Raw genomic sequence first — 16,020 nt, 5'->3', positions numbered from 1 at the left:
TCGCCAGTGTAAAGCTGCCGGAGATGCGCAGCTCCGGCCGCGATCTTTTTCAGTTGCTGAATAGCGCGATCGCGTACGATTTCGGATCACGAATACGAATGCGCGACCGATAATCCGATTCTGCTTGATGAATCAGGGGCATAGAGTTAGGTCTCTCTAAGAGGGACACAAGCAGCAATACAGTCAGGTTCTAACCCTTCCCCACTTCATCTAGAACTAGAAAAAAAATCTTAAAAAAATTTTGTTCTGAGTTATACTGTAAATATATTTTACACTAACTACAAATTCCTAAGGCATTCTTAGAAAGATGGACATGAAAGTGTAACATTGGTTAAAATAAGTCATGTCATAATGATGCAATCAGTAACTAGCACAAACACAGAAATGTTTTTTTCCCCTTCTAACATTGTTTGTAACTTGTTCGTATCAACTGCTGGTATAATAGGCAACAGTACTGCTCGTTTTGCAGTGAAATCACTAAGTATTGTTGTCTGTGCGACTAGGTATTCTCAGATATGTCATTTTAAATAGACTTGAATCATTTGTAGACACTGGGTTTATTAATACATCCCAAAATCTATATCAAAGAACACAGGGCTTACTTAGCACACCCTGTCTACCTCTGCCCCCTTTTGTGTTGGCATTGCCAATACCCGAAATTATACAGGCAAGGTGGCTCAGCAGCTGGAAATCCCACCTTTGCAACCTGGCATCCCAGGTTGGAAGCTCAGTCATGCACTATCTGTTTGGAGATAGTATGTTCTCCCCTTGTTTTTTGGGTTTATTCCCACATCCCAAAGACATGCAGTTAGGTTTTTGTTAATGACATACGACTATGGCAGGGACATTGTGAACCTCTTTAACTGATATGACTATGGACTTTATGTGCTGATATTATGTCAGCACTATAAAATATAAAATATTAATAATGAAAAGTGCTGTAATATTCATCAGCTATTTCAAATGCTTCTGTAAAAAATAGCATTGCTCAGAAATGTGATTCGGAGATACAAAATGACATTATTGTTAGTTTACACTACTTCTTCCCCTTTTCCACTTAGGTTCTTCCCGTGTTTCTTCTGAAAATGCAATATTATGAAATGTGTACAGAAACCTTTATGAGTTATGTACACAAAATATATATTTATTAATTGGCAAACCCAGTTTCTTGAAGAAATTAACTCAGACACACACAGATATAATTCAATATAGTATATGGTAGTAGTATTTATACTTAGAAAATATCTTTAAAGCCCTGTTTAGCAATTTTGTAAGGTGGGATTTGCTAAATTGAGGGATGCGGTGACCAAGCCATATTGTAATTTTATTACAGGACAACTTTAGGACCCTGACATTCTCAACAGCATAGCTAAGCTGCAAACTCTGGCGTGTCCAAGTTTAGATCCTAATTATGAATTCCTTTTGATTAAAAAATACAGCAATACTAAAGAGGAAGTCAAACTTTCATGTCCTGTTTTTCTGTGTATTTCTAAAGCACTTTAAAAGCCAGACAAAACTTTGCAATACATATTTACCACAAAATAAAAGGCATTTCCTTAGCTTCCTTAGCAGTTTGCAAAAACACAGATTAAGATACAAAGACTTAGGCTAATTTCAGACATGTGGTGGCAAATTGCTGGCATACAGTCAGGAGAGGCAAACTGTACTGCCAAAGTGCCACTGACAAAAGCAACATTTTGCTTTTGCAAACCATGCCATGAAAAAAAGGTCCTAGTTGCCCTCTGTTAAACGGGAGAAGGTGGAACCACAATTATGCCCACAGCAGATTGCTGCAAGTCACCCTGGGTCTAAAATAGGCCCTTTATCATGAAAATTGGAAAACAAAAGTGAGCTCAACATTAAAGTATGCTGCCATTATCACCACTCAGTTTTGTAAAAATCAGCTAACAATTTTGATTTCAAATGTTACATTTTCACTTTTTTGTTTACTATTGTATTATTATTGCTGTGCAATTTACCTACTGTATTTTATAAAAACACATGGTCAATGTTTTACATGCCAAAGGTTTTCCAATCATGTTTGAACAACTACTATATGTGACTTAGGCACCCCTGCAAGCAGAACAACCAAGTCCCCCACATCCTGACTTCCACTGCAGCATCAGTAAAGTTAGGAGGGGGAAACACACATCTAGTTTGCTGATTGGACAATAAAGAGTCAATAGACAAATGTACATTGGTAATATCTTTCTTCTTCTGTCTCAATGCTTTTTGTCAGCACATGTATGCTACAGAAGAGTCCAACTGCAATTACAAAATCCATGAGAATTTATTCTGAATAAATAAATAATTACATTCAATAGTCTCACCAATGCCTAGGGCTCAACCTTAACATTGACTAATGTAGTTAAAACGTACTGATCCGCTACTGATAAACAACAGGAATTTCCCTGCAATCTTGATCATAGTCAAGATACTTAGATATGTAATGGTGAAAAATTCTGCATCTTTGATAAACATGCCTTACATGCTTGGATAGCATAGCATAAACCAAGCTATGCTTTATTGCATAGTATTTGATTATGTGTAATTGGTATGTCTATAAAAATTAAAGGTTTGAAAATCCCACTCTGAAGCTTAAAACACTGGACTGGCTATTGTATATGTTTGAACAGCAACATAAAAGAATGTCAAACTCAAGGTACCTCTAGTTATTGCTACCCAACTTCATCAATGTGAGCTCATCATTAATATACTGGGTTACACCTTTACTGATAAGAAGGACTATGTAATGATAAATATATAAAAATTAAGGTCTACGTAAATCCAAAATATTTTTGCTAAACTTGGGGGAAGGGTTAAAACCTCCTGTCAATTTTTTGTTGTTGTCCTTGTACCATCGGAAAGATGTATTCCCAACTTTCTTTTGGAGCCACAACTGGAAATAAAGAAAAGCCCACCAAAGTGAAAGGAATTCCCATCTTGTAGAAATGTCAAAAAACAAAACAAAAAACAAAAAGATATACCAATTGGGCCTGTTGTATTAAAGCTCTTCAAGAATGCAGAGGATAGACTATCATGGGAGAACCTGGGTGATCTATTAACCTTGGAATGGATGTAGTCCAGGATTAAAAACAGCTGCTAATAGCAAATACTTTTTTAGGACATCCATTCCAAGTTAGATAACCCAGGTTTTCCCATGAAAGTCTTTCTTCCCCAGTCTTGGAGAGCCATAATAAATGACACCTATTGTTTGATTAGTTCTTATCTCTTGCTCTGATGACAACTCTGATGTTTGGATTTCCACTCAGTTTCTGTTTTTGTGACAGTGGTTATGGGGATGAATGAATGGGGGAATTTTCCCAACATGTACAGCAAAAATGGTAAGAGTCAAAATCTTACCTACTCTATGCAAACCTAAAAACATTCTACCTTTACATACACCAATTTTATACCACATAGCACAGAATGATGATAGTCAAGGGTTTACCAGACGTGACCATGTGGCTTACCATATAGGGCCTGATTTATTACAGTTCTCAAAGACTGGAGAAGATAGACTATTATGAGAGAACCTGGGTGATCCAGCTTTTTACAAGATACAGTCTTGTATTTTACATTTTACAAAAAAGAAATTGAATTGTACTTTCATGCCCCAAAACAACATTTCTTTTTACTAAAAACATAGTTTTAATAAACAGCTGTGCAACAATTACACAATATAAATATGTGTAACTGCAAAATGTTTACTATATGCTTTCCCATAATATGTGAGGGGGCTGGAACAATTATTAGGACTGAAATGCATGCTAATGTGTTTGCAAAAACACAAAAATACCCCAGTAGGGAAGTGGGTAAATAATGTTATTTATTTATTTTTCTTTTGTTTTTGGCAAAGAAGTTCTGAAATTAAACTGATTTGTAAAAATGTTTCATTATTTTCAAGGTGTAACAAATCGGATTCAGAAGTCCTTCAAGCTAAAGAAAAGAACAAAATCTACAATAGAGTAAGTTCCTCATCCTATAAAGTATTGTACATTGTCACCATTTACTTCCACTGTAAATGTTTGTTTGAAATTCTATGAAAAACAGTAAACCCGTCAGAAGTTCCATTGTGTAGCCGACCTTTCAGGCAGATTGCTTAAAAGGAAAGGGAACTTTGAAAACGGTAACTTGACTAAGTGATTTGATGTAATATATATGCATAACAGAGAATACTGTGACACACCACTGGTAATTTGGAATTCAAAAGAAAATGTTTGACACCATGGGTTCTATTCATAAATTAGGGAATCTAACATTCTCTCAAACATTGTAGGAATCTTCCAGGTCCATGGGTTTTAATGGCAGCAATTGAATCCCACCAGAGAATGTCAGATTCCCTGTTTTATAAATGGAGTCCCATGTGATCTACTGTAAACTATTCTAGCAAAAAAAAAAGCTAGAATCCAGCTCCATTTCTTGTTCTAATATTATCCGTAATTTGCAACTGACTTGTTTGCAGTAGAAAGAATAACAATGACATCTGAAATGTTTTTGCCAATAATGCCAATAATCTGTTCAAATCATAAGTGAGCTGAAGAACAGCAGAAAATCCATCTCCAAAATATTACTGCTGATTTCTCCATTACCTTAGCACTAGTACCTTCCTAAAGCCTTGTACGGGTATCAAACAGTTGTTAGGTTTCTGTAGCTGGAAACAATATTTTGAGGTCATTTCCATTGACAGAAGAATGAATTAGCCTTGTATTCAAAGCACTGTTCTGTTCCATGAATCGGGGAGGAGTAATGAGGACAAGCAAGTGGTGTCCAGTGTGCCCTCCTTCATAGCATATTACAGCTGTCATTCCTCCGGTTGTTTATTGATCCACCAGGACAGATTAATAATTGTCTCAGGCCAAAAGCATCTAGCATGTTTAAGAAGTAATGTAAAAAAGATTTTCCACTTCCCTTTATGGTATTACAGGTAAAATTATATAGTGTGGTTTTTCAAAATAAACACCCTTTTGATCCTACCCTGAAGGCTTTAAAACATGTTAGGGTCTCCACACATTGTCTATTCATATTTGTGTTCCACGTACAATAGGTTTTGAGATATTCGTCTAATAATTGCTGTGCAACTTGTTTATTATTGAAATGCTGTAAATATATATGATGGTGTCCTATGATTTTTTAAATATAAACTCTTCTATATAACAGTCATGGGATATAGTGACGTTAGCATTACACAGCATGCAACCACATTTAGGGCCACTCCAAAGGTGCATAATATACTACATCCTCTTATTTCTCCCACTCTATGATAATGCATCAAGTGTACATGCTCACTAGGAAAAAAGCCATGCAAATTTGCAATCAACTTCTAAAACATTCTGTCCACAGTGAGGGAAGCTTCCTCTTTTACCATAAGACTCCTAAGCAGTCCTTAGACCTACAGTACAGATTGCTATGACTAATAAACGAGTAACAAAGTAATATAAAGCAAACCTGTCTCCAACCCTGTTAAAAACAACTCCTTTCCTGTGTTCCAGACACATTCCGTGCTGTTAGGTGTTTGCACATGAGGATATGAAATAAGGGGTTATAGCACTCCTCCTACACCTCCATAATTCAGCACTTCCAAAAGTTCCAGTTCCAAACTGGCCAATTACCAGGCATGTATGCTGTCAAATGGGCAGTGTGGGTCTCCCAACTTGCAAAAATTATCTTTTTGAAAAAGCTAATATTTTTCATAACTTTACAAGCTGAAGTACCAGGGGATAGTACAATGGGAACCCTTTTTTTTTTAGTAATAATCATAAAATGAAACAATAATAATAAAGCCAATAAATACAGAAGGTAATAATTGTAGTCCCCCTTGCATATCAGTGATCGGTAAAAAGTTCCTTTTTACACTGGTAATCTGTGACAAGTCCTTAATAAGCTGGGAGTTTTGATTTAGAGGATGGTGCTAGTTCTGTTTGAAACAGCAGGTACATGAACCTAAGTGAGGGGGACTCACACTACAAAACTGGTCAATAGGCAGGAAAAGATGAGACAACTTCATCTGTTGGCTCTTCTTCAACAATAAGTTATATATCTAAAGTTCAGCTTTAATTATAAGAAAGTCTGAATAATCTTTACGAGGCATGAACTCAAAGATAATATGTTAGGCAAATGAGAAGAAGCTAGATAGGAAATTTAAAATATGTGAATTTATTACTTATGTTCTAATTAATTTTACCCATTCCCATATTTAGTCAAATTAATTTTACTGATTACAAGTAGCTAGCTTTGTTTCAATACTTCTCTGGAAATGTACGAAAATGAATTATACAATGAAAACATATCATGTATTAGATTTTAGAAATTCTGAGAACCCAGAAATAAAGATGAAGAGTGCAGGGCTACTAAGACACAAACTTTGAATGTGCTTTAACTTACTGAAATTGTTGTGTTCTATATCATTGAAATCATGTTTTCTTATTTCAGCAACAGCCTGTATCACTTATCAGGGCCATCTGAAGTCAAATTACCAAATTGGACAGAAAAAGACTTTGGTAAATTCATTTAATTGTATGCCTTTACAAAATAGTGCTTATCGACATAGCTTTTTCAAAAGAAAATCATTGTTTAAAATTATACTTGTATTATCGCTCCCAGAATTGAATGCTTGGCGTTGTTTACAGTTGACCCATTTTCTGAGATCTGTTCCATCACCCACTCAATTTGCTTGCACGATTTTGACTCTTGAGTCGATCTGTACTGCTACGGGGCTGATGAGAGGGACTTTATCTTTTGCATACCAGCTTCTTTTAGAGAAGCTGACCCCTTCAACTTTACCGTTGCTAACTAAATGGGAAAGAGATCTAAATGTCAAGTTATCACCGGATCAACGGGAACAACTCCTGTACCAGGGGCATAAGGCAGCACTTAGCAATGCATACCAGGAAGCTAATTATAAGCTTCTCACCCGTTGGTACAGAGTACCAGCCATTCTAGCAAAGATTTACACGCATGTGGAAAACCACTTTTGGAGGCGTAGAACAGAGGCGAGTACTGTTTACATATATTTTTAGACTGCCCTGTATTGTAACCTTTCTGGTCCTAGGTAGCGGATGTCATACTAGAATAGGCGAATGTAAATATAAGAAACAAACCGGAACTGGCGCTTTTGCACCTCTCTCATATGCCAACAAAAAAGTATCATAACTCTTTATTAAAAGGTTTTTTCAATGCAAAAGCTTGTATCCCAGTGCTATGGAAACAGACCTCCCCTCCCACAATAGGCCAATGGTATAGGAGAATAATTGAGATCATGGCAATGGAGGATCTGATTACATCTAGAGATAGTAGAGCTGACAAGTTTGGCAAAACGTGGTTCTATTGGATACAATACACCTCATGATCAGTTTTTCTCTCCACTATGTGCAAAAGGGTGGACGATATTTAATAGGATTGAAAGTTTGTTTGTGGTCACAAAGGTTAATGCATGTACCTGTGATGTTCAATCAGATGGATATTACAAGATCAGTATCTCATGCCATCCCCTACTCCCCCACTCCCTCCCTCTATCCCCTTTTCTTGTATTGTTTAAGTATAAAAAAGGTTTTCAGTGTCCAATCATTGTCCTACAGATGTGTATGTATCATTTGTATGTTGTGATATGTGGAATTGTTTTTTCTATTCATATGGAAATGCTGTATTTTTCTATTAATTTGAAAGTTGAGTTATAAAAATAAAAACTAAAAAAAAACAAAAAACTATAACTGTATTCAGGAAACTGAAAAAGTATGTCCAAAATTTGGAAAATATAGTTTAAAAATCAGTTGAAAATATTCTAAAATATATTTGAATATAACACTACAATTGTCAGTTTGTCCTGAGGATCATTTTAACCTTATAGCAAAAGGATTTTAAGAACAAGATTCTGTATGGTAAATAGGGTGGGATAGGATGTATTTTATCATCCACAAGCACTCTAAAGCACACATTTTTATCTTTACCAGTATTTTTGAAAATTGTTTTTCAGCCATGCCTCCTATGTATGCTACTGTACAAACAGTACCAACACAATCTCCCCCACAGGTCTTATGTGAGTATTATTTGATATGATTTTTGTTTCTTTGTTTTTTAAAATAATATCAGTCACCATACATGTTTTCTCTATGTTTATTACAGATCCTAAAAATTATGCCAAGAAAGAAAATACTGATTTATATATTCCTAACTTGAATGACAGATTCTCTTATGCATCTTACGATTCTGTAGGCAGTGTTTCAGAAGTTAGCTACACCAATGCAGCTACAGCAGGTAAGAAATTACCTATGTTAAGGGAAAACTATAGTTTTGAATAAATATTAGATTCAAATTGGAAAGCAATCAGCTTAATGCAACCATACATTTATAAAATATATAGGCCATTGTGGACAGTCCCTTGGAAATACTAGATTTTATTTGTTTCAGTACTCTGACATTAAACAATCACCTGAAATCTTGACTTCTAATCCACATGCAGCTATGTGAAAAACGAAGTATGCCTCATGGAAATTGCTGTGTTTGGTATTTGAAAAAAGCATACATTTGGTATCATTTTGGAATCTTTATTCAAACTGTTCCTACAGATGAAAATTATATACTTTATATAATAAAAAACAAGAATAAGAGAACAGTAAAATAAGAGAACAATAAAAGAACAGTAAACAATAAAAAATATACAGTATGTATACATCAAGACATAATAGTAAAAAATTTTGTTATCATACGCAAAACCAAATCCTATGAAGTCTGGTGGGTAAAATTGCATTCTAATGGGACAAACTAGGAAACAAATAAAATAGAAGTGAAGACCAATTTGATATCCATAAGTTGCCTATGTAATTAGGAATATACTAAGTAGAATATTTGAAGCAGTCCAATAACACAGGTCAACAAAAAATTAGTTTTGATAATCATCAGAAACCACAGCAAACTTTTAAAAATCAGTTTTTCAAGCAGATTTCAGATCTGTTCTCAGTTTTTCCCTAACCATACAGTTCCTGAGGTATTAGTACTAATATAGTTAACATTGTACGTGCATGTATTTTGTACTAAAGCGTAAGCACAATTGAAGTGAATGTTATTACATCTTCAGTGTGAAGTAAAATAAGGCACACTGTGGTATAGATGCACTGAACAGTGTCAGTAAGGTACCATTGTTTCTTCAGAAATAATTACAGTATGATTTCCTTGGGTACTCTTTGTCTGGATTGTCACCGTACAGCATTCAGCAGTAGTCAGCCATCATACTTTCATTCCAGAAACCTTGGTAGCGGTGCTCCGTTAACTAAATGTCCTGGTGAAAATTATCATGTTGTCATAGGGCTCCTTTAGGTTAACAGAATGGGCAATCAGTAAACATGGTTTGGAATTACCATTATGCAGTAAGACTGCTTTCAAGCTTCTTTTAGAGGAATCAATGAAGATACGCCTTTCAGATGGAACATGGTCTTGTGACAAACTAATAAAGAGTGGATTTATATCATGACAGTAGCACAGTGAGCCATCACTAGTGAAGAACGTGGTCAAGTTATGATTTTGTTTTCTGTAGTGAGTTACAGTTACACCCTTTGTAAGCAAGTTCTTCTCTTTAAGCCTTGAAGCAAGAAGTTCTGCTTTGTCTTTGGGGAGATTATTCAGCTCTGCTTGTGTAAAGGTCTCTGGTTCTGAATCTTCATCGGCCAAGTAGTCAGGATCATATGATTCGGGGTTTTACCTGGCTGCAACTTCAGCGAATTCCTCATCCCCTTCTACAGAAGCAAGGCGGTACCCGAACTGGCAATAAATCATCATGGGGAACACGCCTTATTGCAGAATCAAGGCTGGGATATACAATTTTGTGCTTAGTTTTACTTGAGAATCCACTTTTGTTGACGCAGCAAAAATAGCAGTCGATTAGATGGTCTCGCTGTTCTCCCTACACCATCGGGATTACAAATGGCATTGCTACTTTACACCCATTTAGCCAGTCACACAGTCCGTTGGAACAACTGGTACAGATGACATGTGGAGCCCAAGATTTATCCTGGTCACAAAGTGGACAGCCGAAATATAAGTTGTATATCTTTTTAAGTTCTGTGGCGACGTTGTGCTTCTGTCGTGAATGAGCAACACACGTGACAGAAACTGTCTTGATCATTAAGGCAATTTCTAGGCATGATGACAAATGACATCAAGTTAGTTAGTGGGGTCTCTAACATAAAAAAAAAGAAAACTGTCGTTAAATGTTGTAATATGTTAAGGCTATTTATAACGAATTTCACACAAGATATAATTAGCTGCATCACATAAACTAGACATGCTAGAGAAAAACTGAACACAGATTTGAAATTATATCTGATGAAAATGACATGTTGACCTGTGTAGTTTTTTTTGTTCCGCTACAGCAAAAGCTAGAGTGAAAAATGCATAACAGTTAAAAAACTGTTTTTAATTGAGGAAATGAAAGTATCCAGTGTAAGATGATGGGAATGGATTCACTGCAACATAAAATATATATATTAGCGGGCATAGGACCTAATGATTCACAGTCTTTCTTTCTCCTATCAAAGCCAAAGTTCAGGTAATCTGACCAATCACCAAATAAACAAAGCACTGGGTCAAGAAGTATAATAATGTCCATTACTTAGTGTTTAGCAGCAGGACTCTTTTCTAAAATTGCACTTTGGGACCACACGTAGTGTTTGGGGAAAAGGAGCTTTTTAACTCTGTATCTAAAGGGATGTTTTTACCCTTGGAACCATAGTTTATTGCAGGATGAATGTTTACATTTGGATGTAATTGTACTGGTTCTTTGCTCTAAAACACAAATTTTTATCTTCACCAGCTATTTCTAAGAATTCAGTCTTACAACCTGCTATGTATTCTGTGGTACAAAAGATGCCAAAACAGTCTCATCTACAGGGCTCATGTGAGTGTTAATATTTATGATATTTGGGATTTGTACAGCAGTATCAGTCTATATACAGCTATCCTTACAGCTATCCTTAACTTACCAGCTTAATACTGGCTCGCATTTACAACTGGCTCTCTGACAAATACAGTGTACTCCCCTTCATTTTTCTCAGCTCCATCTTCCTCTTGATCTGGATCTGAAGGCTGTCATTGAACCTGTTACTGATGCATTTGCACAGCTTTGCAGACTGGCTGTTTACTATGCTTCTCATCCAATGACCAATTCACCTAATGACCAGGTAATTGTAACAGAACCTGGTTGTTAAGTGGGGAGCATCTGTATAACATTTCCCTGTATTTATTACAGATCATGAATATTATGCCAAGAAACAAAATACAACTTCAATTATACCTAACCTAAATGACAGATACTCATTTGCATCTTATGATTCTGTAAGCAGCGTTTCAGAAGTTAACTACACTAAAACACATATGATAGGTAAGGTGTTCAAAGAGCTTACATTAAATATTGGTTTTTAATGTATTTTAGATATAAATGTTAAACAAATAAACTTAAAGAAACCTATATGTAAAAAAAATCAAATGATGCCATTCTATAAATTACAAATGCGAGCTGTCACTTTAAAGACACAATACGTTGACTTTGAAAATGCTGGGAGAAGTAAAATCCTAATTCATAATCCACCTAAAGCTATGTAAAAAGTAAGCAAACCTCAAGAAAACTGTTGAACATTTTTAACATGTGTGAACAATTATCTTAATTTAAGAGTATTTATTTCCCTTTATTACAGATTTGATTCCTGATTATTATGCCAAGAAAAAAAATACAGATTCAGATATAACAAACACAAATGACAGGTTCTCCTATGCATCTTATGATTCTGTAAGCAGTGTTTACGAAGATAACTACACTAATGCAGCTTTGGCAGGTGAGGGATTTAAGAATGTTAAGTTACAGTTCCAGTTTTTAATTAGTATAAAAATGTTAAAAAGATTTGCTGAAAGTACCCTACATTGAGAAAAATATTGGTGATGGTAACTGACCATCCCTTTAAAATGATAGTTTCAGTACTTTGAAGGTAGGCACAAGTAAAATCTAAATTCCAATTCCACATATGCTATATATAAAGAGTAAGTACATGCCATAAAAATGATTTCGTTTTTAGCATATATAAACAAACAAACATTAAATCTTCATTTGAACTGCCTACATGTCTACAGATGCCTACAGATAAAGGTGATCTATTTAAAGAAATGACACATAAAATTATTGTGGTGTATTCATTCACAAAATCCAGAAAAAAAAAGAATTGTGTTGCAGTAAATGTCTGCATATACCACCACTTCAAATTCCTGAAATTAAAAATTAGATGTTCCGGATTACTTGCCAATATTAGGAATGTCTATGCACAGCTCACCATTTGTTGACATAGATCCCCAGCAATCACTGGTGCCAGGACTGGACTCCTGAGCTACATCTTCCTAACCCAGCCGATCAAGATAGCCAAAGATTGGGATACGAAAGAGGGGAGAACATGGCAGTGCCTGCAACAGAATGGGGACAGATGCGTATTAATGCGTTTAGTTCTGCTTTAGAACCGCATAGGAGGTGTGCCAGGAAAAAAGCTTTTGGTGCCTAAAAAAAACAATACAGCAAGCTAAAGTTTACCATTCAACATATAGATATTCTGGAACAAATTGGTTGTTTCACAGTTATAGTAAACAAATTTCTTGCAAACGGGGTCCTGCACTTAGCAAGTGAAACCCATTCCAACTTTAAAGCATGGTGATGGAAATTTTATGATTTGGGGTTGCTTTGCCAAAACACAAACAGTTTCTTCTATGTTCTATTTTCAGAACAATATTATGTCATTCCACATAAAAAATATATATAATACCAGAACCAGCAAATGGGGATTTATTTTAGTATCATCAGAAAAATGATAGCTGAATAAAAAAAATCTAAAAACTACTAAAAATAGTAATTAATTATATGCAGTGGAGAATTGAATGCATTAAACAAAAATGGGTAGTAAAGAAGTAATTTGCCACAGGCTAAAGAGGTACATTTGTACTGTTCAGAATAATTCAGAAGTGAAATTCCAGATTATTTTAGATGCCTATTGGCGATACATTGTCTTTGAATTCCACATTGGCTTTCATCTTTTGTTAATACACTGAATGTTTATTGAACAACAAATTTAAACAAAGTATAGAAACTGTCCAGCACAAAAACCAAAATTTTACAATAACCATTTAGGAATGTAGTAAAACAAACCAGTGTTGTGGATGTAAAAGTATACTGTTATTATTTTTATATATTGTTATATACTATAAGTTAGAAAGTATACTGTAATTATACGATTTAAGGATTTGTATTATAATACATTCCTTTTTCATTGCAGGTGTCTCTAGAGAATATGTTCAGGTGATTCCAGATAGTGACTATGATGATGTGGAGATAATTTGACAAACTGAGGCCCAGAATCTGATATTATTAGCCAATAGACTAACAAGCCTGAAAAAAACAAAGACTTTGCTATTACTATTCAGAACTTTTTTTATCAAAAGACTCATCTTGGACAAGTGTTCTCTTACTGAACTGAAAACATGGAATGTATTTGTTTGTGCTTTGTAGATGTGAAAACATAAAACAAATACAATTTACTAAAGACCATGGCATTCATTATTGCATTTTTCTGTAATGCTTTTTGAAACGAACATACATTCAGATGTGCTGTAAAAACAAAACCTGAGTCCTGTTGAAAAAAAGCTGACAAGAATTAATTTTTATTAGATGTATTTTTGCAGGAATACATATCTATAGACTTAGTTCACAGGCACAAAATACAAGCATGGAACACAGCCTACCTGCTTTGAACATTCGGTTAAAATCCCAGCATGGCTGTTGTATACCAGGTTTTGCTTGCCCATTTTGTAACCCTGGAATGGTGGTTTATTGTTTTATAAGTGAAACATCAAACAGAATAAGGCTGTATGGTTCATAGAATCAGAAAACTGATGTAGATGTAATAAGTTCCGCTATATAGAACACAGATTAAATGAACTATTAACAGTTGTAAGGTTTGTTGGTTTAATTACCATTTCATCAAGTGGTTTTGCTCATTTACCTAAAATCAGAGCTTCTTGCACTTCTGCAAAATCAAAATGCTCTGCTGTCAGTAGTTGCACTCTCATGAGTAATAAAAGTTCCAGATTTCCCTCTACGTGACTGGTTGGTTGAATAGTTTATGCAGTTTGTGGTGTCTGTAATAATATTTAATTGTAATAATATTTACCGTATTTAGCGCCAACATATTACGTAGCACTGCACAATAAATAGGGGTTGCAAATGACAGACAGATACAGGCTGATACAGGAGGGGAGGAATTCTTCTAAGGGTTGTGTAAGGTTTACAGACAAACTAGGTAAGCCATTTTATTCAACTTCTTTCCCTAGTCCTGGCAAATATTTATTAACCATTACTTCTGATTTAAAAGTAATCTGCATAGGACCTAAACCCAATGGGCCTGATTTATTTAAGCTTTCCAAGGCTGGAGAGGATACACTTTCAGCAGTGAAGCTGGGTGATCCAGCAAACCTGGAATGGATTTCCTAAAAGTTTAATTGCTATTTGCTAGCAAATGTTTTCATTCTTGAACCAGATCCATTTCAGGTTTGCTGGATCACCCAGCTTCACTACTGAAAGTGTATCTTTTCCAGCCTTGGAAAGCTTTAATAAATTGTCTCTTTTGACAAAAAATAAATCCTTGGCCCTTGGTGGCTTTTTGTTTTAGCTTTACGCTGCATAAGTTCAGTTTCAATGAGAAAAAGCCATTTTTAATATATTACACCAGTAAACCATTTCCATTAGATTACTAGTACAAGTATGCAATTTGCATGCAGTTTTACCATGATCTTTCTACAGATTATTTTTCCAAAGCCAACTGTAAGGGTACATCATGTAAACTTTGAGCAGTAAAACTCTGTGGTTACAATCATGTGAAAAGCAAGTTCCTGTTTACTCATTTCATCTTCACACAACTTATCATAATTTGTTTTTCTTTAAATATATGATTGTGGTACCTGAAGTAAATATTCAGATTTCTTTGAGTATAGATTGTGAGCTCAGTTAGTAAATTTACTCCTCCATGGTCAAAAAGCCAAGATATTTGGTTATCTTGGACATCTTTCATAAAATTTGTAAAACCAGGCACACAACAAATTTAAACCAAAATGTTACAAATCTTTCTTACAGGCATAAAAAAATCAGACTAGCAGCCCTATGATATAGCGCCAAAATATTACTCAGCGCTGTACATTAAATAGGAATACTCCCACTTCCTGATTGTAGATTTGATGTCATTCTTTAGACATGACGTAGGAACATTTTAGGAGTGGGACTTCACCGAGACAAAGTTAAGGTATGTAGCTAACAATGCTTCAAGGAACATACAAATACATTTGCACGTGGACTGGAAATGTGTATAGAAACTGGTAGTGGGAACATCTCAGGAATAAGACTTCAAAGAAAAAGATTGTGTAGTTAACCATGCCCCAGAGAAAAACATAAATACCTTTAATTAAAAAAAAAATTAAACCATGTTACAGTTGTACCAGAAGTAATAATGAATACTTGTGACAACAGACAAATTCTCTTTTTGTAGATGTTTTTTTTTTTTTACTTCATAGGACTCCCTATGTGGGGACACAGGAAAAAAAATATCAAGTCGATTGCCTACCCTAACAAACCATAGGTCCTTCTCTCCATTCCTTTTGTAAGGTACTATTTGTATGGGTAATATATTTAAGAAATTAGAAAATAAATTATACCTTTCCCTTTTTTGTATGGAAAATGTTAACACTTTAGCTTTTATTTATTTACCTTTGTTTGTATTTCTGTGTTGAAAAAAAAAATTGGATCACACCACAGCTTATATTGTAAAAAGGTTTTCTGTATTGTTTTATTAAAACTAATTTTATTCAAAAACAAGTGGTCTGCTTTTTGTCATGAACAAAAATAACTAAAACTGAAATATTATATTTTACTATATCTGTAAACTTAAGTCTATGTATTTTTACCAACATTTATTATTCCAGGTTAAACATTAAGGCTTTCATTATTTT

At 34.8% G+C, this 16,020-nt stretch overlaps 1 protein-coding gene and 1 long non-coding RNA gene across 4 annotated transcripts in view; one reads left to right on the top strand and one right to left on the bottom strand.

Annotated features, from left to right (window-relative positions):
* SCIMP (SLP adaptor and CSK interacting membrane protein) overlaps positions 1–15,886 on the top strand; it is a 22,627-nt gene extending 6,741 nt beyond the window's left edge. The window contains exons 3-10 of one of the 3 annotated variants that reach the window (XM_072415455.1): positions 3,908–3,968; positions 6,433–6,500; positions 7,973–8,035; positions 8,122–8,253; positions 10,805–10,888; positions 11,240–11,371; positions 11,685–11,822; positions 13,299–15,886. In XM_072415455.1, coding sequence (XP_072271556.1) covers positions 3,908–3,968; positions 6,433–6,500; positions 7,973–8,035; positions 8,122–8,253; positions 10,805–10,888; positions 11,240–11,371; positions 11,685–11,822; positions 13,299–13,363 — 743 coding nt within the window. In that variant the 3' untranslated portion in view covers positions 13,364–15,886. The remainder of the gene's footprint in view (positions 1–3,907; positions 3,969–6,432; positions 6,501–7,972; positions 8,036–8,121; positions 8,254–10,804; positions 10,889–11,239; positions 11,372–11,684; positions 11,823–13,298) is intronic. The other 2 variants (XM_072415463.1, XM_072415471.1) reach the window with 2 other exon arrangements.
* Positions 8,533–12,799, bottom strand: LOC140333663 (uncharacterized). Its single transcript, XR_011921411.1, has 2 exons — positions 12,312–12,799; positions 8,533–10,128 (listed from the first exon to the last, which is right to left on the bottom strand). It is a non-coding gene; the product is annotated as an uncharacterized lncRNA (long non-coding RNA).
* Positions 15,887–16,020: the final 134 nt, after the last annotated feature.

Source organism: Pyxicephalus adspersus, chromosome 1, assembly GCF_032062135.1.
Source record: "Pyxicephalus adspersus chromosome 1, UCB_Pads_2.0, whole genome shotgun sequence".
NCBI lineage: Eukaryota > Metazoa > Chordata > Amphibia > Anura > Pyxicephalidae > Pyxicephalus > Pyxicephalus adspersus.
This window is presented reverse-complemented; position numbering and strand designations above follow the sequence as displayed.